Source organism: Lissotriton vulgaris, chromosome 1_1 (genome assembly GCF_964263255.1).
Source record: "Lissotriton vulgaris chromosome 1_1, aLisVul1.2, whole genome shotgun sequence".
NCBI lineage: Eukaryota > Metazoa > Chordata > Amphibia > Caudata > Salamandridae > Lissotriton > Lissotriton vulgaris.
The window spans coordinates 840,536,372-840,561,460 of NC_141685.1; the positions used below are offsets into that span (position 1 = coordinate 840,536,372).

The window sequence follows — 25,089 nt, forward strand, 5'->3', positions numbered from 1 at the left end:
ACTAGTATCTGCTGTGCGGATCATAATGGGATATTGATGGTGAACACTCTTGAAGCAAGCAAGTAACTGAAACTGCATTTACCACAATGCTAGGGGCGAACCTTGCTGGAAGGTGAAGCGGTGTGCTCCCACCCCTGTTCCTGTTTAATAGTACTCCTGTGAGTCATTGAGCTGACAAGCTCGTGGATGAAGCACCCCATGCCTGTGAGAGGTACCTGACCTGAGAAAGATGTTGGCAGCCTACTCCGCAAACCCCAAATTTGAAAGACTGTAATCTCTACTGATGACGGTTAAAGAACCAGAAACACGTGTCTGGAGATCAGCAATATCTGTGCCAACTGTGGCGAAACACTTGAACCCTCTTGATGCAAGCAAGTAACTGAAACTGCATTTACCACAATGCCAGGGGCGAACTTTGCTGGAAGGTGAAGCGGTATGCTCCCACCCCTGTTCCTCCTTCACATACGCAATCTTGGCAGGCTCGGCCAAGCATCCCTGCTTGCCGTTATGACAATGATTGAACTAAGAGGCAAGTCAGTTGTCATGTGCACCCTATGTGTTGCCTAGATTCTTATACACAGAGCAACCGTATAGTTTATTAAATGAAACAGAAGAGGTTTTTATACAGTGTGCGTTCTGAACATGCATATATAAAGGTGTTTCTAATGGTGAACAAAAAGCATGCTCAGTGAAAAGGTTTTCGCCTATGTTCACACAATTTGGTCAAGGTGGGAAGCCGGGATTGATCAAGATTTTCCAGTTTAATTGTGGGCAATTCAGCCACTAGATGGGTATCTCTTTCTGCTTTTAAAATAAAACTATGTCCAATTTCACTTTGGAATTAAAGGTACTTCCAAAGTCTTTTACTGCCCTATTTCTATATTTAGGGCACCCTTAAGGCCTACTCTAGGTGCCACAAGGGTAGGGTGCCATGTTAAAGTAAGCAGGGAGTATATTTTAAAAGTCCTGAAGAGCGTAAAACGGGCAATTTCGTTTTTAGGTCTTTTCAGCGAGACCTATTGTTGTTTTCCCTCCCAAGTGGCAAAGACCGGTGCACAAGCCGATTAGGGTCTGTGGGGGCGGGGGCAGAGAGACACACACTCACACACACACCCCCCCCGCACCCACACACACACACACCCGCGCACACACACACACACCCGCGCACACACACACACCCGCGCGCACACACACCACCCCCCCGCGCACACACACCTACACATGCACACGCACATACACACCCCCGTGCACACACATACACACACCCCCCGTGCACACACATACACACCCCCCCGCGCATACACATACACACACACACACCCACCACGCATACACACACACACCCCCGCAAACACACATACACCCCCGCGCACACACACACACACCCCGCGCACACACACATACACATACACACAGACACACACCCCCGCGCGCACACACACACACCCGCGCACACACATACACCCCCCCCGTGCACACACATACACACACACACACACCCCCGCGCACACATACACACACACCCCCCGCGCACATACATACACACACACACACACACACATACACACCCCCCACGCACACACACCCCCCGCGCACACACCCCGCGCACACACCCCGCGCACACACACACACACACACACCCCCGCGTGCACACACACCCCCACGCCCACACACACACACCACCCCCCCGCGCACACACACACCACACCACCCCCCGCGCACACACACACATAAACACACACACACCCCCGCGCACGCGCACACACCCACGCGCACACACACACACACACCCCGCGTGCACACACCACCCCACCCGCGCCCACACACACACACACCACCCCCCCCGCGCACACACACACACCACACCACCCCCCGCGCACACACACACACATATACACACACACCCCCGTGCACACACACACCCCCGCGCACACACACACACCCCCCGCGCGCACACACACACACACAGACAAACACCCCCCCCGCGCGCACACACGCGCACACACATACACACACCCCCGTGCACACACATACACACACCCCCGTGCACACACACACACACACCACCCTCCCCCGCGCACACACACACACACACACCACCCTCCCCCGCGCACACACACACACACACCACCCTCCCCCGCGCACACACACATACATACACACACATACACACACACACACATACACACACACACATACACACACCCACGCCCCCGTGCACACACATACATACACACACACACAGTCATACACACACGTACACATACGTATACACACACACACACACATACACATACACATACATATACATACACACAATCACACATACACACACACATACACGCACACACATATACACATACACACATACACACACACACACAAACACACACCGCCCACGCCCCTCCCCCCACAACTAAGCCCCACTTACCGCATCAGCCGCCACTCCTGACTTCTGCTGTCACCGCGGGCTCTCCCTCAGGCATGGGAGCCCCGCATCATCACTGCTCCTGTTGGCCATCCACTCCGTGGGCGCGGGCTTCTTGCAGAAGACGGAAGTCCCGCCCCACGACAGGCGTGACGCTCCCGAACTTCCGGTTTCGGGATGTGCACGCTCACGGCTTGTAATTTCTAGGGTGCGATGCTTTGGCATGACGTGCTTTTTATTTTTACACTAACTTTGTTTGAAAAAGGTATAACTGGTTTCTTTTTGCGTGCTCCTTGAAGGACTTTTTAGCTGTTTAACTAATGGTTGAGTGATATGCATATATAAGAACGGATTTACTGGAGTTCATTATTTTATTATACTATGCAATCCTGCCTGCTTCCAGGGTCCTAATGTACATGTTATGCAAATACATCGTACTTAAATCGGCACCGCTGCGACATTCCACGCTGTAACTGTTGTGCTTTTGCAATCTTCTTAGATGCTTTGGGTCAACCAGGACTGTTTTGATCACTTGATTGCCCAACAACCTAATATTCTGAAGTGTGTTGTGTGTTTAACCTACTTGGCAGAGAATAGCTGCGGCTGCCTCAAGCCGTCATTTAAAAACCTAGAGCTTTTGTTGACACGTTCTGAATTATGTAATTAGACATAAGAGGCATAATGCAGTCCTTGTTATAAAGAATGCTGGTTTTGGTGGGACGGGGGGGAATGGGGAGTTCTGATGAATGCAGCAGTGATTTACATCGCAGGCTGAATCTGGTTTTATCTTTTTATTTAAACGTCTGCCTGGTTTCTCTTGGCTTCGAATGTTCTACTTGCAGGTTTTCGCAAACCATTTAACCCCTTCCGTGCTCATGACGAGCTCAGCTCGTCATGAGGCACGGTGGGCGTGTGCTCATAACGAGTTGAGCTCGTCATGACACGTGCGGCGCTCACACGCGGGGCTGATTTCCCCGCTGTGCTGAGCGTTCCATTAAACGGGCGTGGTCATGACGAGCTCAGCTCTTCATGAGCACAGCGCCATCGTGCAGCATGACGTACTGAGCTCATCAGGAGCACCGTGGCGCTGCGCGCGACCCCCCTTGTCCCTGCGGCGAAGGTGTTAAACTGCTAAAGTTAGGCCAGACTGCATATGGAGTGACGTATATTGGTCCTTAAGAACTGTGCTATAGTTTTGTAAATTAAAAATGCTTCAGCGAACGTGCCGTTGGTGTATTGCTACACTGGGTACATTTTCGAGGTGATTCGCTGTGTAAAGTTTGCAGCCTGCAAGCGCTGTGATTAAATGACTATTTCATACGCCTCTTCTGACCGAAGAGGAGGTCACCTCCTTGTAGTAGAATCTATTTGCCTGTCGGGGATCATGGCTGTACACAGGCCTCTGAACGGATCCTGGGTCTGGCCTGGTAGGAATGCTCCTTGACCTGTTGATACGAGAAAGTACATCGGTCTCCTACCGAGAGTCTCTTCCTTCTGCAGTCTCATGTGCAATGAAATAATTTTCTGCAGTGAAGGCAGAAACCACTCTTGCTTGGACATACACCGTCTGGGTCATTGCAATAACGGTATCCAGCGTGACACCGGAGCAGGTACTGTGGAGTCACTTTGTATCTTGCTTTATGGCGCCATGTTGCAATGGGCTCTAGTAACTAATTTCATGGCATGATGAACAATCCGTCTTTCTACACATCACTTGTTCACCAGTGTGGAAGAAGGGACATTTCACGTCTACCATCGGCAGATGGGAGAGTTTCCTCTAACCAGTGCTTGTTGTATTTTGCACTCTCTGTTCCTAACGTTATCATTTTCCCCTTCTATCCGTGCCCCGTCTATGTTTTACTTTCATTTTCAGCTGTTTTCTTTCCCCTTCATTAGACTATATCAAGGGCACGTATAGTCCATTTCTCAGCAGAGAAGGGTGCGATAAAAATAGAGAAGTAACAATATGCAGCAGACCTGCTGCAGCCTGCTGCAGCAGAGAGGCCATAGATTGTATGGGCATGGAGCCTGGGTTATGTCCCCTGCACGGAAATCTGGTATATGGTTGTCAATAGTTGAGCAACAAGCGAAGACGTGTGGGCGGTATTCTAGGTTAAAGGTTGCTCTGATAGTGCTTGGGGATGGTGTGTGTGTGTGTGTGTGTGTGTGTGTGGGTGGATAGCTGGCATTTTCAAGCGCCAAGTATACATCTCTCACAGATACACATTTCACGAGGCCCGGCCGTCGGCGCGCACTTCCTGCAACCTGACGGGCTGTCGCTCCAGCTCACATTCATCTTGGCTGTACAGCGCCCTGAAACACGACGAGGTGCTGCTCTTCGTGAAGCAGCTATTCACTGTAGTTCACCCCCTCTGACAGGCAGTTAATGTTGCATTCCAAGGGCTGGGAGATGAAAGGTGTCCGCAGATGCTGGAAAGGTAGGGAGCTCTAGGGTACTCAGAAGAGGAGGGCAGCGTGGTCCATGTAGGGAGAGAATGGCCACTCACCTTTCTTTTAAGAACAGGATTTCTATTGCCTCCACTCCCTTCCACATATCCCTCGCCTTCCCGCCCATTGACTCCCTGTTTCTCCCCCCCCCCACACTCATGTATCTTCTTATTTCCGTCTCCCTTGCTCTCTCTCTCTCGTGATCTCCTTCCACAACATTTTCTTTCCTCCGTTATCCCCATGTCCCTTTTGCGCCTTTCTTCTGTCGTCGCCTTTCCCCATGACTATGCTCCTCTCTTTCCGAGTGGTTACTCCTTGTCCCTTCCCCTTTTCCTCTGCTTTTCTCTACTTTTCCTAGGTTTTGTGGCTCCTTTTTGTAAACGGAATGTTTGAGCTATTGGTGTTGCATTATTATTAGCAATGCCAATAGCTCAAACTTTAATAATGAGAGACCTATTGCATTGCAAATGCTTGTTTCCTATTGTAGTGCATTAGCTTCACAAGTTAACATGGAAGGCTTTATTAAACTTTAATGAAGTCTAACTATTGATAGGAGTGAGCTAAAAGAATACTTCAAAGTATGAAAGTGATAGTTGCTATAACTTCAACAACTTGCTGAGATTGAATTTATTTTAACTATCACAGAAAAGAGGTTATATAACTTGCTTTTCTGATGTGCCTGAATTCAGCCCGGTAGCAGCCTCTTCTGGTTGGTCAGCCTTTAACAGGCTGAGCCAAGTACTCTTGATTAGGTGTTAAGTGGCCTGGGCTGAGACAAAGGAGCAGGGTGTTTCGCCAGTGGGCCTCCAAGGTGGGGGGCCGGTTTAGGACCCCTGCGGGCCTGTTTTTGTTACCGGGAGCAGTTTTACAGCATAGCTGCAGTATCGGACCCCTGTAACAAAAGCGGCAAACAGATTGGATGCTTCAGGAGAAGAAGGACTTTGCCTCACTCTAAAAGTTTGAGGTCTGAAAGCATCAGGTTAAAAGAGCTCTACCTGCATCATCTCCACCAAGAAGAACCCAGCTGGACAGCTTTCAGTGAACCTTTAAGGATTTGCCCAGGTGCATTATGGGTCTTGTAGTTTTAAGTTCCCAAGGAGCAAATGAAAGATTCTGGAACCTGGGGGTTCAAGAGCCCAAAAGTACTTTCTAGAAGATGATCTAGAAGTTTGGAATCAATTGGAGAACTTTTGTCAAAAAGCTCCACAAGTTGACTGGCCCGTTGTCTAAAGCCAAGCCACTGACTGACGTTGAACCGCGACCCGCCCTGAAATTCAGGTTTCTCCGGCTGAAAGCTCCAGAGCTCCACGCCCCCCAGGATTTCACCAAGGCCTTGGGCTGAAGAAAGTTGCTGTTGTCCATTCGCAAACTGGCCTGATGAGGAGCCTTGCTCGGCGTCGAGAGAAAAGGCTCCAAAAAAGTGACTGAGTCAGAAGGTAAAACTTGACCTGACCCTATCGCTCACTGTATCCGATCACAGTTTACCCGAAACATTGACTTTGTCCTGGTCAAGCGCGATCAGGTGTCCCAAATTGGCGCTTTTGGCTTTTAGGCATTAGAAAGTATTTGTTCTCTACAAATTCATATCTCCAGTTCTCTACTTTGGAATTTTTGATGTGTTGGTGTCATTTTAATCATCAAAATATTACCTGTTTTTATAAGTTGATGTTGGATTTTCATTGTGTGTTGTGTTGTACTTATTTACTGTATTGGTGTTTTTAAATGCTTTACACACCTGTGTCCTAAATTAAGCCTGTCTGCTGGCAGCCAAGCTACCAAGGATTGAGCAAGGATTAGTTTATTGAGAACTTGACTGGACCGTAGTTGTGATTGTGGTGGTGTTACCAGCTGTAGGTAACTACCTGCACCTACTAATAAGCCACCTTCCTACACTGTAGGTCTGGTTTTAACGTGGTAAAGCATGCAGCATGACCACATTAAATCCAAATAATATACGCAAGGGCATAGGAGACACTAAATTTCTGGGGATGTGGACACGGCCAGCCCTGATGGAGAGCTGAGCCAGGGGTCTGGCTTAGCTCTAATAGTCAAATCACCAGCCAACAAATTAGGCAACAAATTCCGTGAGAAAATGATAGGCTCTTAATTTTTTAGAATGTTTTTTCATCAGTATCTCAGGTAAGTCCATGCAATTTTATCGCTGAATTGAGTAGCATTCGTTGAAAATAATATTTTGTATTTTTTTTTTAACTCTTTTTTTATTGGTTGACCGCACACAAACGCAGCACTCCGTACCCCGGAGGAACTACAGTATATATAACCTAGTATAGTCAGCGATCCAAACAATATTTTACGACAAATACCCGAACTCCCCACTCACCACCCCCCTTTTGTGGCCCCCGATATTTTGTATATTTAAAACATCCAAGTATAAGCTCTTGCCCAGATAGCGTAGCCCCAAATTACTCAAAACTGCTTGTCTTCTCTCTGTTTGTATTCATAGATACATATATATATGCAGCTCACATTGTTATTAATTGTTAAGCAACATTATGCTATATAAACTATATAAGTGATGTTTTTTGGAGTGCGCAATTCCTGAACTGAATTACTGTTATGTAATCTCAAGCTGGAAAAATGATACATAGCAAAGTAACGCAATAGGCCATGGACTGCGTAGTTTCAAATGAGGAGGCCGGGCTTTGAATGAAAGTTTCCTGGTTGCACATTGTACAGTTCAGCCACTGTAGGGTTGTTTCCTGCTATGTTATGTTTAACACCAAAGTTCAGTGCTTTGTGCTCACACAGAGTTCGGTAAATCACTTATCACACCATCCAACTGGCACTCTAAACATGTGTATGTGCATAGTCCTAAAATTCAAAGGTGTGTTTTTTTTTCTCTTTGAACTGTTTCAACAGACAGTGAAGATCAAACCTATTGACAGGACCGGTTTATCTGAAGCCATATTGAGTCAACTAGGATAGCAATAACATACAATAGCATCACCTGCCTTTCATAACCCTGCTGGCTCCACCTGGCTTGACACATAGAATGATTTTTAGTAGAGGCTCAACACCTAATGACTGCAATTAATTAACAAAATAAAAATGTGTTGGGGCCGCCATATAGTTTGCTTCTTCGGTTACAGCACTTTAAGGAGACGAATGTCATGTACAGCAAGGCTTCAGACAGACCTTCATCTGCCACTGTAGGATCTTCACCTTCCATTCTACTCTAAAATCTGAAAGGGTGGTTATTCCCTGGAACTGCCCCACTCTAATACCTGGGGTTGGGGATTCATCCCCCTTGTCTCCTAGCTCCCGATTCCTACACCCATAAATAAACGGAAGGTGGATTGTTTTGAACTTTCCATTTGTTTAATATGGTCCTGTGTTTAGGTTTAGATTGACTGCGCAGGTGCCGTTGGACCTTATGTGAGCATCAAAAAACCATCAGAAAAAGAGCTTTCAGTAGAACTACTTAGAGCGGGGCTTAGGCTGGCCCACATGTTGTCTTCCCTCAGTGCAGCATTTATTTGGGCGGAAGTTATGGGCTTCCAACAGAAAACATAGCTCTTGTATTGCATTTTTTCCTGTAGTGGGAAGTTTCTGGTCCATTCTGCCTGATCGCATTGGTTATAGTGGCTAAGCAATGATCATGGCTTGATCTATTTGTGTGGTCATATGTGCACATACATCTGAAAATGAGTGAGCTTCATAGCCAGGATTAGTTGGCCAGTCCTTTTAGTTTTCCACTTTCTCCTTTCATATGGTCCCATTCTTCACATTTGATGGGATGTCCATTTGCGACCCCATTGGAGGGACTCTGGCTGGGTGAGGGAAGACGTGTTGGACAGACGGTAGACTCAGCATCACTGAAGCATCCAGCCTATTGGTACTCTGTGACAGAACCAACTGAGTCTTACTTGGTCCCCATCTCTGTGCACTCACACGCTGCTTGTTCACACAGTCTTTCTTGCTCATCCTGCCTCTGTCATAGGTAGGCTATCCTGTTTCAAGTTTGAACATACAATAATAGATAAAAATCCCAACCAAAAGGGAAACCACCCTTACAGGTGGAAACATATACGCACTTACAAATACCTGCACAACCACAAACTAAAATGCTGTTCAAAGGAAGGAGAGTGAGAAAGAATGAGTCATTTGCATTTCTTTATGAAGGGGGCAAGACCGTGTGACTTTGTTATACAAGGTAGCAGCAAGAAACACTGTTTGGGTTTTGTTTAGTTTTGTTGTTTAGGGATGTCACTAATATATTTTTTCTTCTTCCTTTTGTTTCCTCCAGCTTTGTGTGCTTGGATTAAAGGTGCAGTTGTTAGAAGCATGTTTTAGATTTGATCTAATTATGTTACACAGTAGTGACCCTGGGAATATTAAAATCATGATTCTTTGACAGTGTTTAATTTGTTCTACTGGCTGCCTCATAAGAATCTTGGCCAATATGTAGTACCACATTTACCCACAGACACAGAATGGGTAAACCACTTTCAAACTCCCCCCCCCCCCCAACCCCCACCCCATTAACAAGTTAGTATTTGTAGAAGATTTCCCACCAAATACCCCAGGCTTTAAACATTCATAGCAAGATGTAGTGATAGGTACCTTTGAATAGAGTGCTGTCATCATGCACATAATAGTGATGAAAACATGCCCAAGAGTTTCCACATACCCACACAATTCATAGTTGCAAGGTGTCTTATAGTTATGTGTGACCCCTTCGCTAATCCTGGCTTTCTACCCAACTGCACTTTACTTCTGGAATTTTTGAGCCCATAATTACAATGTTAACCGAAAAATTAAAAGTCCCAGAGAGCATAATCTTGTTTAAAGTGTCAGGACCGACGTACAGTGAGGCATTTGTCATGGAGACAATTGGCAGCTATACATCCCCACACAAAAACAGAACCACCTTAATGTAGTCGAGCAAAGAGCGCAGAAAGGCAGGGGTGAGCAGGCCTAAAGCATGAAGTTTCAAGTGCATTGCAATGCAGGGCGACAAATTATTCTTGTGTGATTCAACTTTTTAAAGGTTTCGCAAGGTACTGTGCTCTTGGCAGGGTTGACCACCCTATATTTGGATGATATTAATTGAGGAGTAGTTAAATGACCCATGCCCCACATGAATATGTAACTTACTTTTTATTCCACTAATAGTCCTGTAAACCAGACAGAGTCCTGACAAAGCAAGTGTGAGAGTAATGAGATGTGAGAGATGGTAATGAGATGTGAATGAGAGTACAATACACAGACTTTCTAGGCTTAAAATAGTTTGGCACTGCCAATGGGAAGACCCCACGTACCCTACATTACTTTCCTTTAAATTAAATGTGTTTTATAACCATTAGTGCAATAAAACCTGTTTTGTAAACACTGGAAAAACACAGCTTTTGTCTATTTTATGGTTTTGGCAGCTGAATAAACACTGATAAGCACACATTTTAAAACATTTGAAAAACACTAAGAAGACGCCTCTGAAATTCACTAAAAAATAAGCACTGAATACAATCCAGCCTAGGCATAGGCCTCTAGCGTAAGACTACTTATCAGCACTACTTTCGTATCACTTTCCAAATATTGCGTTGAACCCCAGAAACTTGTCTGGAGCACTTTGCTTGTTCTAATGCACACACCCAACTCTTCCCTATAGGCCTCTAAAAGCAACCCCCTTCCCATCCCATAAAGAAACAAGTCTTCATGGTTTCTGAAGGCATTGTGGCACCTTTTCGGGGTTACCCTTAAGACAGCTACATGATATAAGCAATCAACAATGTCTCCTCCTTTGAATGTGAGCTGGTTTAAACATTTTTTAGGTCTCGCCTGTCGATGCGCATGCGCATCGAGCAAGCGAGACTATGGGGGCTTATCCACTCTTTGTCCAACTTGCAAGGAATCGTGGGATTCCTTGCAGTGCCCGTGACTTTTAAGCTCAATGCGCATGCGCATTGAGCTTAAAAGCGCGTGCACATGCCCCCAGCCGCCTGCCTTGCCTACTCTCCCGCCCCCTCACTTCTTGATTGCACGGCCGCTAGGCCATGCCTCCCCTACTCTCCTCCTCCTACTCTCCTCCCCTCGCTGTCTGTTCCCGCACTCCTCCCACACCCCCGCTCCGCCACCTCCCCTGCCTGCCATGTCGCGTCGCATTTCTCCTCCCCCCTCCCCCCGCCGTCTTTATAATCCTTTATAGAATATGCCCTGCGACATGAATTTTCACCATCAACATCTACTCCATGTTCACGGTGCAATCCGAACTAGAAACTGCTGCAATCGGTACTGCTTAACGTGCGTGCGAGAAACTGGATGCCGTACTGGCCACATAAAACGGAGGTGTCCCAGCAGACGATGCCCACTCTGTTCTCAACACCCACCTGTGAACTGACAGCACCCGTAGGGCGCATAGCCTGCAACACTAAACAGCTGTGAGGGGCACCATCGCAGCTGGCGTCGGCGGTAATCAGTAGCGCAGCAACATGAATGCAGACAAGGGCTAGCTACCCCGCCTTCCATCCGTCCTAGGTCGGTAAATTGAGTATCATTGAACAAAGGTTATATCAAGATCTATTAACAGCCTTAGAAGCGGTACGGATTTCTTTTTTACATATCTTCATACTATTCTATTGCAACATAGAAGTGTGCCCACGAAACATTTAAAACGCGTTACATAGCTCCACTATGGCAAGCTTGCTGCATTGAAGCCTCATTGGCCGAACGTGTTTTAATCGGTGTTGCTGCCAAGTGCACATTTTCTTGTCATCCCCCACTGCAGGAAGTATTGCTTTTTAAATTTGCGAAAAACGTAGTTGCAAAATAAATGTTACATTTCAGTTCTATACTGACATACATTTCCTACTAAAATCACTACTAACAGACTTAACCACCTTTCTCCTATTCACTTGCACACTGGGCCATCTCAAAATGCCTTCTAGACTTTTCTGTACATCTGCAATAAGTATGTACATCTTTTTACGTTAGCCCGGATTGTTTTAACACAAACCGGTAACTGAACATTGCAAGCTCCGAATCTGTCACTCGTGACCTGATATAAGAGAAAACGGCATACTGATTGGTAACCTGCGGAACAGCTCTTAAGTATACTGATAAATGCAGTCTCCGTTGCTTCGAAAATCGTAGTTTAACGCTTCAAACACAAACATTTTATAACGTAATACTTCTGTGTTCTCCTACCTGATGCGGTGTATGAGGGGGGTCAACGAAACAATGGATTACTTCCGGTACACGTTCTAAAACTTCCGCCCGAAGCGAAACAAAGGAGGAATCACCAAGGTAGACATAAAGAACGGACTACAATCTTCTCGGTGTCCACTTCGGAATTAGCTAATTTGGATATCTAACCAGTAGCCGTCCTGTTGTTAGTTTTTCGTCGTATTTTTACAGCAGGTCATGCTTGTTTATTGCTGGTAAAACTGTCGAATACGCACGTGCAAGTCTGACTGTCCGCCCTCCAACATTTATCGGGATTTCACTTGCGCGAGTAACTGTAAGTTCCTTATCTTCATAGTGTTAGTCGGCATGTGATTGAAGTGCCGAATTATTGTGAGGATGCTCAACAGTAGGAGATGTACGTAGGACTTTTCAAACCCACCCTCACTCACCCTCACCCTCACTCACCCTCACCCACCCTCAACCCCTCACCCTCAATCCCTCACCCTCACCCTCCCTCAACCCCTCACCCTCACTCACCCTCAACCCCTCACCCTCACCCACCCTCACTCACCCTCAACCCCTCACTCACCCTCACCCTCACTCACCCTCAACACCTCACAATGACTCACACTCACCCACCCTCACCCACCGTCACACACCCTCTGCATAACAACACCTCTCACACCCTCACTCACCCTCACACACACTCACGCAACGTCACACACCCGAAGCCTCACACCCCCTCACTCACACTCACCCTCACACCCCCTAACCCGCACACCGCCTAACGCTCACACCCCCTAACGCTCACACCCCCTAACGCTCACACCCCCTAACAATCACCCCCTAACCCTCACCCCCTCACTCTCACCCCACACCCTCACCCCCTCACCCTCACCCCCTCACCCTCACCCTCACCCCCTCACCCCCCCACCCTCACCCCCTCACCCTCCACCCTCACTCACCCTCAACCCCTCACCCTCACACCCTCAACCCTTCACCCTCAACCTCTCACTCAACCTCACTCACCCTCACTCACCCTCAACTCCTCACCCTCACTCACCCTCACTCACCCTCACCCTCACTCACCCTCACTCACCCTCCCTCAACCCCTCACCCTCACCCTCAAACATTCACCCTCAACCCCTCACTCACCCTCACTCTCACTCACCCTCACTCAGCCTCAACTACTCTCACTCACCCTCAACTACTCTCACTCACCCTCAACCCCTCACCCTCACTCACCCTCACCCTCACTCACCCTCAACACCTCACCCTCAACCCCTCAGCCTCACCCTCACTCACCCTCAACCCCTCACCCTCACTCACCCTCACTCACCCTCAACCCCTCACCCTCACTCACCCTCTCCCACCCTCACCCTCACTCACCCTCAACCCCTCACCCTCACACAGTGCAATAGGTCTCAGACCATTTCAGTTAGAGCTTTAAGAAATGTTTATGGCTTTTTTTATTTGTAATTCTTTAGCATTGGCTACAGGAAACAAAAATGCTAAACATTTACAAAAAAAAACCCATAAACAATTCTAAAAGCACTAACTCTAATGGTGCGAGACCTATTGCATTTCCAATGCTTGTTTCCTGTAATTTAGCATTTTACCAAAACTTCAGTTCCAGTAGCCATTATTCATTTTAAAATGCCAATTAAATGTTTTTCCTTTTTATTTATATTTCTGGTTAAGTAGTTATTTTCAAAATGTCTATATGGTAAAGTATTTTATATGTAATTGAATAGTTGGGGGGAAAAAAGTGAGAATTTCTTGGGAAATGCATATCGATGGTGCTAGGACACATCAGGATCTTACTAAGCCACAAGGCATTCAGTTCCAGACATCGAACTCAAATGACTATTCTGACACTCAAAGCAACAAATCACTCTGCAAGGCGAGATGCCCAGCAGTACCTCTTGGACACACCTGCACCACATTTTCTCTCTACACAACAGTGCCAAAATTCAGACAGATGGCAACAAGTTTCTCTCAAACAATGAAACTAAACTTAATCGACATATGGGCCGGGCCCTATGGTCTGGGACCAGGCAATGAGCAAACTAGCACCTCTACTCTGACACCCAATGGCTAAACCACTCTGTACTAACTTGTATCAGTGCTTTATTTGTGCCGGTGGTTTCCGGTGCTCAGCACCAGCACTTAATTGGTTTCTGGTGCTCGGCACTGGCACTTAATTGTCAACATCACACTTATGACAGTCTTCTACAAGGTGGCGATGCTCATCAAATTTAGAGAGGAGCGGAGCAACGTTTGTTTAGGAATACAATATACATAAAAAATTACTAATAGCTGCCTCCCCAGTCATCCTCAACTTTTTGGGGACCTACAATAATCTTAACTGTTGTATTTGCAGGCGGTAGAGATGGTTAGACGTTGTTTTGGTACCATCATCGGCAGCGATGGCAGGGCAATGGGTGGTGCAAGTTGCAGTGACCTCCTGGTCAGGACCCTGGCACTTATTATTTTACTAATTAAGCACTGCCCTGTACAATACATTGAGTAATGTCCATTTTATTGTAACCCAAGAGCATATGGGAAAACATGGATGAACCAACCCAAAGCACTATAAGGAGGCCTGATCAATCACAGGTGCTAAGTATACTAGATCCGGCTAACAGAGTGTGTGTTTTTTACCCATTTGCATTATACACATTTGCAGTTTTTCTATATGGAGGTGAAGTTATTTCCCCAGCTCCCCAAAATGTCTGTACACATTATAATTTAAGTTCAAGTGGATAAGTTCACTCATCGGTTCACTTGAGTGTACAGACCGAATGTAATTCTACTGCTCTTAACTGTGTCTATTGCCTATAGGTTTTGTAATTAATCTTGAGATGATAATGCACTGTTCTTGGCTATTTTTCACTTTTTCACGAATTGTGACCAGCTTTAGTGTCATGCCAATTAGGCTTGGCATTGAGGTTGAAAAGCTTGTTCTTCTACGCAACTGCTTGTCATTATGCCTGATGACCGGTTTAACATTGTGCCATACCGGCCTGCCAGTTGCTAAAGGAAGGATTCACCTGCAAGGAGAAAATACATTTAATGTAGTGTTTGGTCAAACAAGTGAGTTCTCTAATAACTTGTATCTGTATTTTTGGGTACTTATCCTTTTACTGCTAGCCTACTCCTACCTCCCCCCCCCGCCCCACACACACACACACACACACACACACACACCCCTTCCCCTGCTAAGATTTGTTTGGGAGTAGTTTGTGCTTAGGTCTTCATTGCATCCTTTTTTCCAGCATCCTTGGAATATAACGGTACCCAGAGTTTACAAATTTGCCTGGAGAGGACTGAGGAAATGGCCAAAATATAGCTACATTTTGAGTTTTTGGGGGAAAAAGTGCTCTGGATGAAAGTGTCAATTTTTTAATTTTTTTTTTAATATAAAAATGGTATCAACGAACCGTTTGATGAGCTAAAGTACCATCTTCCCAACTTTCAGGACCATGCAGAACTGAATAAAAATAAACACTTTTACCACTGTTTTGGCATTTTTCAAAGAGGTAGTCCGTTTTTCCTATTTTTGTGTGTTTTGAACCTACTTCCAGTTTGTGGTGTAATGAAACCTATGGGGGATCCAGAAAGGCATTACATTTCTAAAAAGTAGATAGAATTCTGAATTCAGCAAGGGGTCATATGTGTAGATCCCTCAAGGATCTACACATACACAGATCTACAGCCACGCGCTGTGCACATCTCCTGTCCCGCTTCCGAGGCAAGTCAGCCTCCTGCAATAGCATTTTTTTTTAATGCTCGCTCCACGCGTACAGCATGCCTCACTTACCGGCTCTTGTGGGGACTCTGCGCTGCTCCCCGGCTGGTCTCCTCGTGTCAGGGGGGCCTCTTCACCCGGTCACTGGTGCAGAAACACGCGGGGCTCCCTCAGCTCACAGGAGCCCCGGACACTGCTTCGCGCTCCATGTCCCAGGCAAGGTTGCCAGCACGCATGCTCAGTACGTAGGAAATGCATGTGCAAGAGTAGCTGTTTGTGCCGCCTGCTTTCTGTGAATACGCACTCCTGGGACAGGATAGTAGTCAGTCTGGGGACAAAAGAATCACTAGCCTCCGGAGTGGTGCCTCCCCCGCCAGACTCTGGGAGAGACATTCTGCAAACTTTAGAACGTTTCAGAACCCGGAGAGCAGGCGGGGAGTTGTGTTTTTGCCTTCAAATATCCTTCAGCAGCACGACATGCATCTGTGTAATGGGCACATAACCGGGTCAGGAGACCGATATACACAATAAGATATGCCAAAACCAACCTCACCGCTTTTGCATCGGCATCCACGGTGCCCAGTCGCCAGAGGACGCCGGTATCCAGGGCAAGGCATTTCTTGCTTTAGAAACGTAGAACTAAGTGCTGGCAGTGGGCGCCCCGCTGCTCCATTCGGGACCCTTGAATGGAGCATAGCACTCTCATATCTATATATCAATGTGCATAGTACAAAAAATGTTGGCTTCACCATTGATTTATTTTTATTCTATCCTTTCGCATGTAGCCTTCCCTATGTCCTTATCTGATGCTGCTGTGAAGGATTCCATCGAAAATAGTTTTGGGCTCCTGGTCAAAAGTTGTCCTGTTGTTCATTTCCCCCATTATCTTTATTTTATTGATGTGACATAGTTACAGCTCACAGTGTCCTTACAACTTTGAAACTAGCATTTGCAATGCTGTAGGTCTTGCAGTTGCGAGAGTTTGAGCTGTTAGCATTGTAAATGACAGTTCATTTTATTTGTTTTAAAAAACAAAACTTAAATAAAAGGCATTGTCATTTACAATGCCATTTTGTATAAATGCGAGACCTATTGCATTGCAAATGCTTGTTCATTGTGTAGCGTATAAACCAATTCATATGGTGACATATGTAGAGTGAAAAATAGGTATGAAGGTAACCAATGTACTTCTGAAATGGGCACATGATTTGGAGGTTAGGAATACTGGTTATTTTTACATCTCTTAGTTTGTGGGTATCTATGCGAGCATATTATTTAGGGGGTATTTTTAAAATGTTTGGAAGTCACAAATGCAGCAAAATCCAGTTGGTAATAATAAATATCCAACTTTTCCTATGCTCCCACATGTCTTCTGATAAAAAGGGTGCCTCACTTGTGCGGAATGGACTAGTGACTCCGCCTGGGAACAACCAAGAACACAACATGGATACATCACATTTTTACACTCAAAACTGACCTTTTTTTTTAATGGGTAGCTGTGGATTTTGGGCCATAGCTCAGCCAGCACCTGCAAAACCTAGAAAACCTGTATATTTTTTAAAACTAGACACATAGGGAAATCCAGGGTGGGGGGACTTGTGTGGCTCTCACCAGGTTGTTTTACCCAGAATCTCTTGCAAACCTCAAACTTTGACTTAAAATACATATTTTTAAATTCTGGAATCTATGGGTAGACATTAATGTCCTTCCATCCAGCATGCCACTAAGTCTTCGGATACAAATGGTACCTCATTTGTTTGAGTAGGCCTAGTGCCTGCAACAGGAAACGTCTCGAAATGCAATGTGGCGACATAAATCTTTCCGGTCACAAATATGATCTGATTTGGCAATGTGGGTAGCTGTGGTTTTTTTGGCCAGGGATCAGCGGCCACCCAAAGAAACCTTGCAAACCCAGACATTTCTGAAAAATAGATGCCGAGGGGAGTCCGGGGTGGTATGCCTCGGGTGGATCCACACATTTTTCTTATCCACAATGCCCTGTAAACCTCAAATTTTGCCTAACATATCACATTTTCCATGCATTTCTGTGACGTAAACTTCCGGAATGAGCAGGAATCCACAAAATTCCTACCACGCAGCTTTGTCCCACTTGACTTGACAAAAATGTTACCTCACTTGTGTGGCCTAGTGCATGCGACAAACCAAGGTCAATGGGAGCAACTCCCGTTGACATTGGTTTGATTTGGGCCTGTTTTCCTGCACCTCACCCTTCAAGGGCAGGTTGAAGGTAACAACCACCAGCATGCCCCCAAGGGTCAGAAAGGCATTTAGGCCTAGGGGTAGGGGAGAGCCGCTCCCCCTTGAAATATAATCTCTAGTAGTCTAGTGGGCTTTCTGCTCACTGCTGGGGCAGATTGGAAGAAACACCTGCAATCTGCCCCTGATGAGGGGGGGGGGGTTAGGGGGGCAGAAAGACTGCTGGGGGTTATTTGGGAGTGGTGAGGAGCAGGCCCCTATGCCTGCGTGGGCCACACACCCATGTTCCCCATATAAAAACACCTGGCTGGCTTTCTGCTCCGTGCAGATCTGAGGTGGCAACATGACTTTTGGGCCTGGAGAGAACACTAGTCTATTGCGAGCCCCCCCTACACCCCCCCCCCCAAAACAAAAAATCTCAACTCATTGGTGGTTTATTGGACTTTCTGTCCCCCTCTGGGGGCAGATTCGAGGAAAACAAGTCCAATCTACAACTGATGGGCTTCAAACAGACTGCTGGTATATTTGGGAGTGGCGGGCTAGGCCTAATGTCTGGATAGGCTGCCCCCATCCATTTACTCCCCTGTGGGCTTTATGTCCCTCCACCCCATCTGGGGGGGCAGATTAGAGGTAGCAACCCCCAATATGCCCCTGGAGGTCAGAAAGCATTGGGGCCTGGTGGTAGGGGTGTACAGTAGCCCATTGCCGGGGGGGGGGGGGGGGGGGGGGGGAACCCCTCCAAATATCATCTCTGGTGGTCTAGTGGACTTTCTGTCCACGGCCAGGGGCAAGTTGTAAGAAACCCCCCTAATCTGCCCCCGACGGGGAGCAGCAAGATTGCTGGGGTTTATTTGGGAGGGGTGGGGGCTAGGCCGAATGCCTGGGTGGGTAGGTGGGCAGCCATTTATTCTCCTATACAAAACGTGTGTTGTCTAGTGGGCATTCCGCCCCGCGTGCAGATTGGAGGTAGCAACCTTCAGTTTGCCCCCCGGGAGAAGGTGGGGGGGCAGAAAGACGTTCAGGGGGAGGGGGAGCATTAGGCCATTGTGAGGGCACCGCTTCCCCCTCAAAAAATAGAACCTGGGGTCTAGTGGGTGGAACCCTGCTTTGGGATTTCCCTTCTACGGCAATCCCCAAGCAGCGATCTACTAGGGAGAGGTACCATTGGAAATGGGAGAGAGATTCTCCCCTTTCCAGTGACACTTCTCGTCCAAATCGGTGCTTATGGGGGCTGCGATATGCCCCCGAGCACCAATCTAAGGGAAAGTACATTTTATTTTCACTTTCTGTGTAAGGACATAGGCGCACCATACGCACCAATCGTCATTTCACTCGAGAAAAAAACTGCTTTGGGTGCTGGGGAGGCTTTTCATCAGCTCCCGAAGCTTAACTTAGTGAAAGGAATTCAATCTGGTGTTCGCATGAGAGTGATTTCCTACCTTGAGTGTGAGGTTGGCCTAGAGCTGCCCTCAGTACATGAGCACTGGTGGATAGGATGGCCTGGAGCCGTCCACTCCACCAAACCAGTATAAAATGCAACCTGCTAGGGTTGTCGGCAAGAAAAATAGCACCACTTAAGAAAATGCTGCCTATGTCCAGAAGGATTAAGAGGACAATTCCAAAATTGTTTAGTCCTGAAGGGCTTTGTATATGAGGTGAATAAACATTTATGCATGCATTATCGCATTTTATGGAATTATTGAAAAGTGTTTGGTTATGCAGCTAGTCAAAACAATAATTTGTGAGCACGTAAATACTGCAATTAGATAATAGACTATTATTAACGGTTCCCCATCTCTCTGCCACGTCCCTTTTCTTCTCCCTCCACTGATGCAGGCATCTTCATCCTGAACCTGGTGTGCCGCAACACCCAACTGAAGCAGCAGGTTGTGAATGTCCTTCGTGAGGTTTTTCCCCTGATCTACACGCGGCGGATTGAGGAGGAGGTGAATGAAATCCTGTTTTGTAGGCGGCAGGGGGAACAAAGACTAACTGCTGCTGAACTGCAGGAGAAAGCTGCAGCTTTGGAAAGGCAGCTTAAGAGGCCTGGCGTGACCTGGGACAGCACATATGTCCTGGCTGACATGTTAAAAAATGTGAAAATTGTGTGAGGATCTTTGGGGACCTACGGACACAGGTTTAAATCTTGGATGAGTCCTACTTGGCCTTTCATTCTTTCGAACTCAATAAAATGAGTAACAAATGACATTGATTGATTACCATTGAATGTGGCCTCTTAGGAAGGTCAGTTTAGCTATTATTTTTTTAACCCCTTCGATGCTGATGATGAGCTCAGCTCGTCATCAGCTACGGCGCTCGTATGCTGATGACGAGCTGAGCTAGTCATGTAACGCTGTATTTTCAAAAAAGCCGCACACAGTGGGAAAAGCTGCCGCAGCGATGCGGTTAAGAGGGGGATCCTAAGGTATTAGGGCTGGCATGAGGGTCGGATGAGGAGCTCATGACATCTCCATACTGGTCACACAGCGGCCACTTTGGTTATCGTCTACCGTTAAAACCTAGCACTATGGATGTGTGCCTACTGCTGTTTGCACAGGTATCTTAACTTGTATTTGTGGCATATTCTGTTTTTGAGATTTTGTTCAGCAGAAATGGATTTTCATTTAAAGTTTCACCCTTTTCATTTTGAGTTTGGCCTGAGCAGAAGCATGCTTGGAAATATGAGGGTGCAAGTTGACTACCAAGATTGGTCCATGATTTTGTATCCTGATATTTGTTATGTTAGGTGGGTTTGTAAAGTGCACCTATCACAAAAGGAGTATCCAGGAGCTGTAGTAGTTGAGTAGGCCGATCGGGCTCCTAGTCGAACTGCCATGTCTTTAGTTTCTTGCTGAACTGGTGTAGGAGTGAGGAGGTCCTGATGCAATGTGATAGGTTTGTCCATAATTTGGCAGCGATGTAGAAAAAAGAGCACACTCCTGATTTGCTTGTGTGGATGCAGGGTATCTGTGCGAGGCAGAGTGTGGCTGAGCACAGTTGCCTTGTGGAAGTTGAGGGGGTACATTAGTTAGGTATGTCCGGTGCTGTGTAGGGCTTTGTATGCGTGGGTGAGCTTTTTGAATAGGCAGTGCTGCTGAATTCTTTGGCAGGACCGGAGGCTTCGGATTATGCCTTCTTCTTTTGCTCTTTATTTTTTACAGCAGCAAGAAAACAAACACCAAACTACATTTCACATGAACAGTTGGGGAAAAACAACAATCTGCTCATAGTCCTTTGTCTGTCTCCGCACTCTTGCTGGCTCCCATCATGCTCCACAGCCGCTTCCTCTTCCTCTTTCTTTGCTGCTCGGCAGCAAGTTAAGTGTATTTTCTCCTTTCTCCTGAGTTTGGGGGCTTGTGGGTCAGCTTTTGTGGCATTTGTTAAGCGCTGCCTGTTTTTGACTTCCAGATTCCCCCTAGCAATCGCGGGACGCGTTTTGCGCTCCTCACGCGATTTTCGGCCCCCGCGAAGTGCAGTGACGTCCTCTCACCACTAGGGGGCGCACGCTCACTCTGTGTTTGGCGCGAGCGAGGAGCGCTTTTTGAAAGCGTTTTTTCTGTGCGTTTGGCGCAGACAGCCACCCGGCTTGACACCCTGTGGGGTCGCAAATTTCCCGTGTTTCACTGTTGAACGCCCTTTGGGGTCTGTAGTAGGCTTGCTAAAGGAACACCCTGCGGGGTCGTAATTGGCACTGGTTTGGTGCTGTGGGACGCTTGTGCCGGGCGATGCCCAGTGATTGAGTGGGCTGCAGCGTCCCCAGGGCTTGCGCCTTGAATTTGTGCGCCTTGTGCCCCCATATCTGCCTGGGCTCCCTCCCAGCTGTAATTTTGTACCCATGAGGGTCCAGTTGTGGTGCTGGTGCTGTTGCACTTCTCGTGCAGAGCCTAATTTAACTCGCAATGCAGGGCGGGCGGGACCAGTACGCGGAGGAGGATCCTCCGAGTTACGCCACCTGGGATGAGGACTTCTACCAGGCGGTCGATGACTCGATCTATGGTCCCCTTAGAACAACACCTTACAGCTAGGCTGGACGAGGCGTATGCCAAATTGGCGTCCCTGATTCCCACCCCGGACCCCGCACCTTCCCCTTGTTGCGCTTGCGAGCACCCCAAAGGTTTCCTCAGCAATCTCTTTTTTGGTCGACAAGGTCGACGTTGGCCGGCGTCCAGTCATCAACTTGAAGTAGTTCAATGAGTGGCTGGTGTACCGACATTTCAAGATGGAGAGGATCCACCTCCTGAGGGATGTGTTACGCACATCCGATTGGATGGTCAGGCTCGACTTAAAAGACGCTTATCTCACAGTACCAGTTTTTCCCCCTCATCGACGTTTCCTCCAGCTCAGGTGGGAAGGTCGAGTTTATGAATTCACCACTCTTCCTTTCGGGCTCTCCTCGGCTCCGTGGTGCTTCACAAAGGTGCTTCGCCCGACGGTGGAGGCTTTGAGAGCCCAGGGCATGCCTATGATCGTTTACCTCGACAACATGTTGTTCATGGACCTGTGTCCGAGGCGGCTTTCCTCCCAGTTACAGGTGGCCGTCGACCTCCTTCAAGGGCTGGGATTTGTCATCAACGAGCAAAAATCCCTTTTGGTTCCCGTCCAGTGTGCCACCTTTTTGGGGTTCAGCATAGACTCGGTGGCTTCAACTCTGAGCCTTCCAGCCAGGAAAATGGCGAAGATCCGGCACGATTTGCGCCAAACTTTGGCGAGGTGGCAGATATCCCTCCGCCAATTGGCCCGGCTGGTGGGTCTTCTGTCATCGTCCATCCAGGCCATTTTCCCCGATCCCTTACATTATCGGGCCATGCAACGTCTGAAGGATTTCCACCTCAGGAAGGGTCTGACGTACTCTCAGCTGATTCCGTTGTCGGAGGAGGTGAGGGACGAGATGCAGTGGTGGCTGACGCACATGGAGGCTTGGAATGGCCGTGCAATTTTGGCTCCGCACCGGACATCATTATCAAGTCGGATGCCAGGTGCGGGGAGTTTTCCACAGGTGGAGCCTGGTCCACGCTCGAGCAGTCATTGCACATCAACTGCTTGGAGTTGCTAGCGGGGTCCTTTGTGGTCCAATGCTGGACGAAAGACAGAGTGCAGTCCTGTGTCCTCCTTTGGATGGACAACGTTTCGGCGGTCCGGTACATCAATCTTCTGGGAGGTACCAGATCCAAGATGCTATCAGATCTTGCGCGGGAGTTCTGGCACTTTTGCCTGGATCATCAAGTGTCGGTCACGGCAGAGTATTTGCCGGGTCGGCAGAACGAGGTGGCCGATTGGCACTCCCGGCACCTCCTGGATGCCTGCGTGTGAAAGTTAGACCCTCAGGTGTTCTCCTTGCTGTCGGAGAAGTGGGGTCCATTCACGGTGGACCTGTTTGCGTCACGCCTAGACCACCAGCTTCCACGGTTCTTCAGTTGGTCCCCGGATCCGCTCGCAGAGGCGATTGATGCATTCCTGCAGGATTGGTCGGGCGAACATGGGTATGCGTTTCCTCCGTTCTCAATGATAACGCAGGTGTCAGCGCTGCTGCTCCGCCAGTTGACGGAGGTGGGGATGATCACGCCGTGGTGGAGGTCTCAAGTTTGGTTTCCGGTTCTTCTGGAACTTTCTTGGGATTCTCCAATCCTACTCCCCCCATTATCCTCACGTTCTGCTCAATCCAGACAAGGTTCCCCACCGCTTGGTCCTAGACAGACCCCCCAGGATATAGCGGCATGGATTAGCAAATTTAGCGGCACAAAAATGTAAATTTAGCTGCACAAATATGGAAATTTAGCGGCAATTTTGCGGCATTTTATGTGGCCATTTTTCCTACAACAAACACAGATATCTTAGTTTTTTTAGTTATTTAACAACATGAAGCTATGTATATTTGGTTTCTTTACAATGTAGACACTTTGGGGCAGATTTACAAGCCCCTTCTTTTACGCCGCCGTTGCGTCACTTTTGTGACGCAGCGGTGGCGCAAAGATGCACCATGGTGCAGGGTATTTACACCGTGACGCATCTCCCAGATGCATCACGTTGCAAAACCCTGCACCAGAAGCGGCGTACCATCGCAGGGGGGGGGCGTTCCTGCACAGGAACGCCTCCCAAAAGTGGCTGAGTGAAATCTACAAGATTTCACTCAGTCACTTTTGGGCCCAGGCTGCGTCAAACCACAGCGCCTGTTTGAAGCAGGCGTAAGGATTGACGCAGCATTGTGCACATAGGGCCCCCCTGATCATTGCTGGAGCTGCGTCGCGCTTGCGACGCAACTCCAGCAATGCGCCGCTTTAAAGGCACAGATGCGTGACGCATCTGTGCCGTTTTTGCCCCTTGGCAACTTAGGGCTAGAATTGGCAAGGTGGGAGTTTATTACCCGGTTTATGCAGGTAAACTCATGTCAGGTCAGTTTGTTTCTTGCAATAGCCTTAGAGCTTGGTGCCACTGTACCTGCTGCACTAATGATGGCTATACCTATCGCCCCTTTTATTAGTAAGCGCGTTAAATAATATAGTGTATTTTGAACACGACCTGATATCCCACCGGATAACCGTTCGACAGACCTAAACACTAGAGAAAGAGCAGTCAAAACCGCCAAGTGGTTGTTGGTTCTGTGTGAAGCCTACGGCCACCTGTTAAACAGTAGCAAACTGCATGTTGGTACTTGTAGTTTCGTTGCAAAATGTCAGCCTGCAAACCGTCGCCGATTTAAAAGCGGGGACTGGTTGAAGTGTTCACCCATGACATGGGGCCACTTGACGCCCGTGTTAAATTTCTCGCCTCTAGGATTTTGCCCATGGCTCACTCCCAGGGGTAAACAGTCTGCACTAGGTGAGCTCAACCCTCGGACTTCATCCCTTGTCCAGCGCGCCTCTGCAGATACCCCGTCCCATGTGCGCCTCAGCTCTCTCGGCTGAGCGGTTCTGTCTGTTTATCTTGAGGGACAGACATCTCTGCACGGCGCTCCGTCTCCAAGCCCGCGAAGCATTCCATCAGGGTGACACACAGGCAGCTCGCGCTAGCATGCTTCGAAGGCAAACACTTAAACACTTCCTTGTTCGAATGCTCCATGAATGGTGTGGGCAGACAGGCGTGGCAGTGAAGGCTGGGCGTGGCG

The 25,089-nt window shown here is 47.8% G+C and overlaps 1 protein-coding gene across 1 annotated transcript in view; it reads left to right on the top strand.

Annotated features, from left to right (window-relative positions):
• METTL13 (methyltransferase 13, eEF1A N-terminus and K55) overlaps window positions 1-20,195 on the top strand; it is a 104,746-nt gene extending 84,551 nt beyond the window's left edge. The window contains exon 8 of the mRNA XM_086957641.1: window positions 19,824-20,195. Coding sequence (XP_086813767.1) covers window positions 19,824-20,098 — 275 coding nt within the window. The 3' untranslated portion in view covers window positions 20,099-20,195. The remainder of the gene's footprint in view (window positions 1-19,823) is intronic.
• The last annotated feature ends 4,894 nt before the right edge of the window (window positions 20,196-25,089 follow it).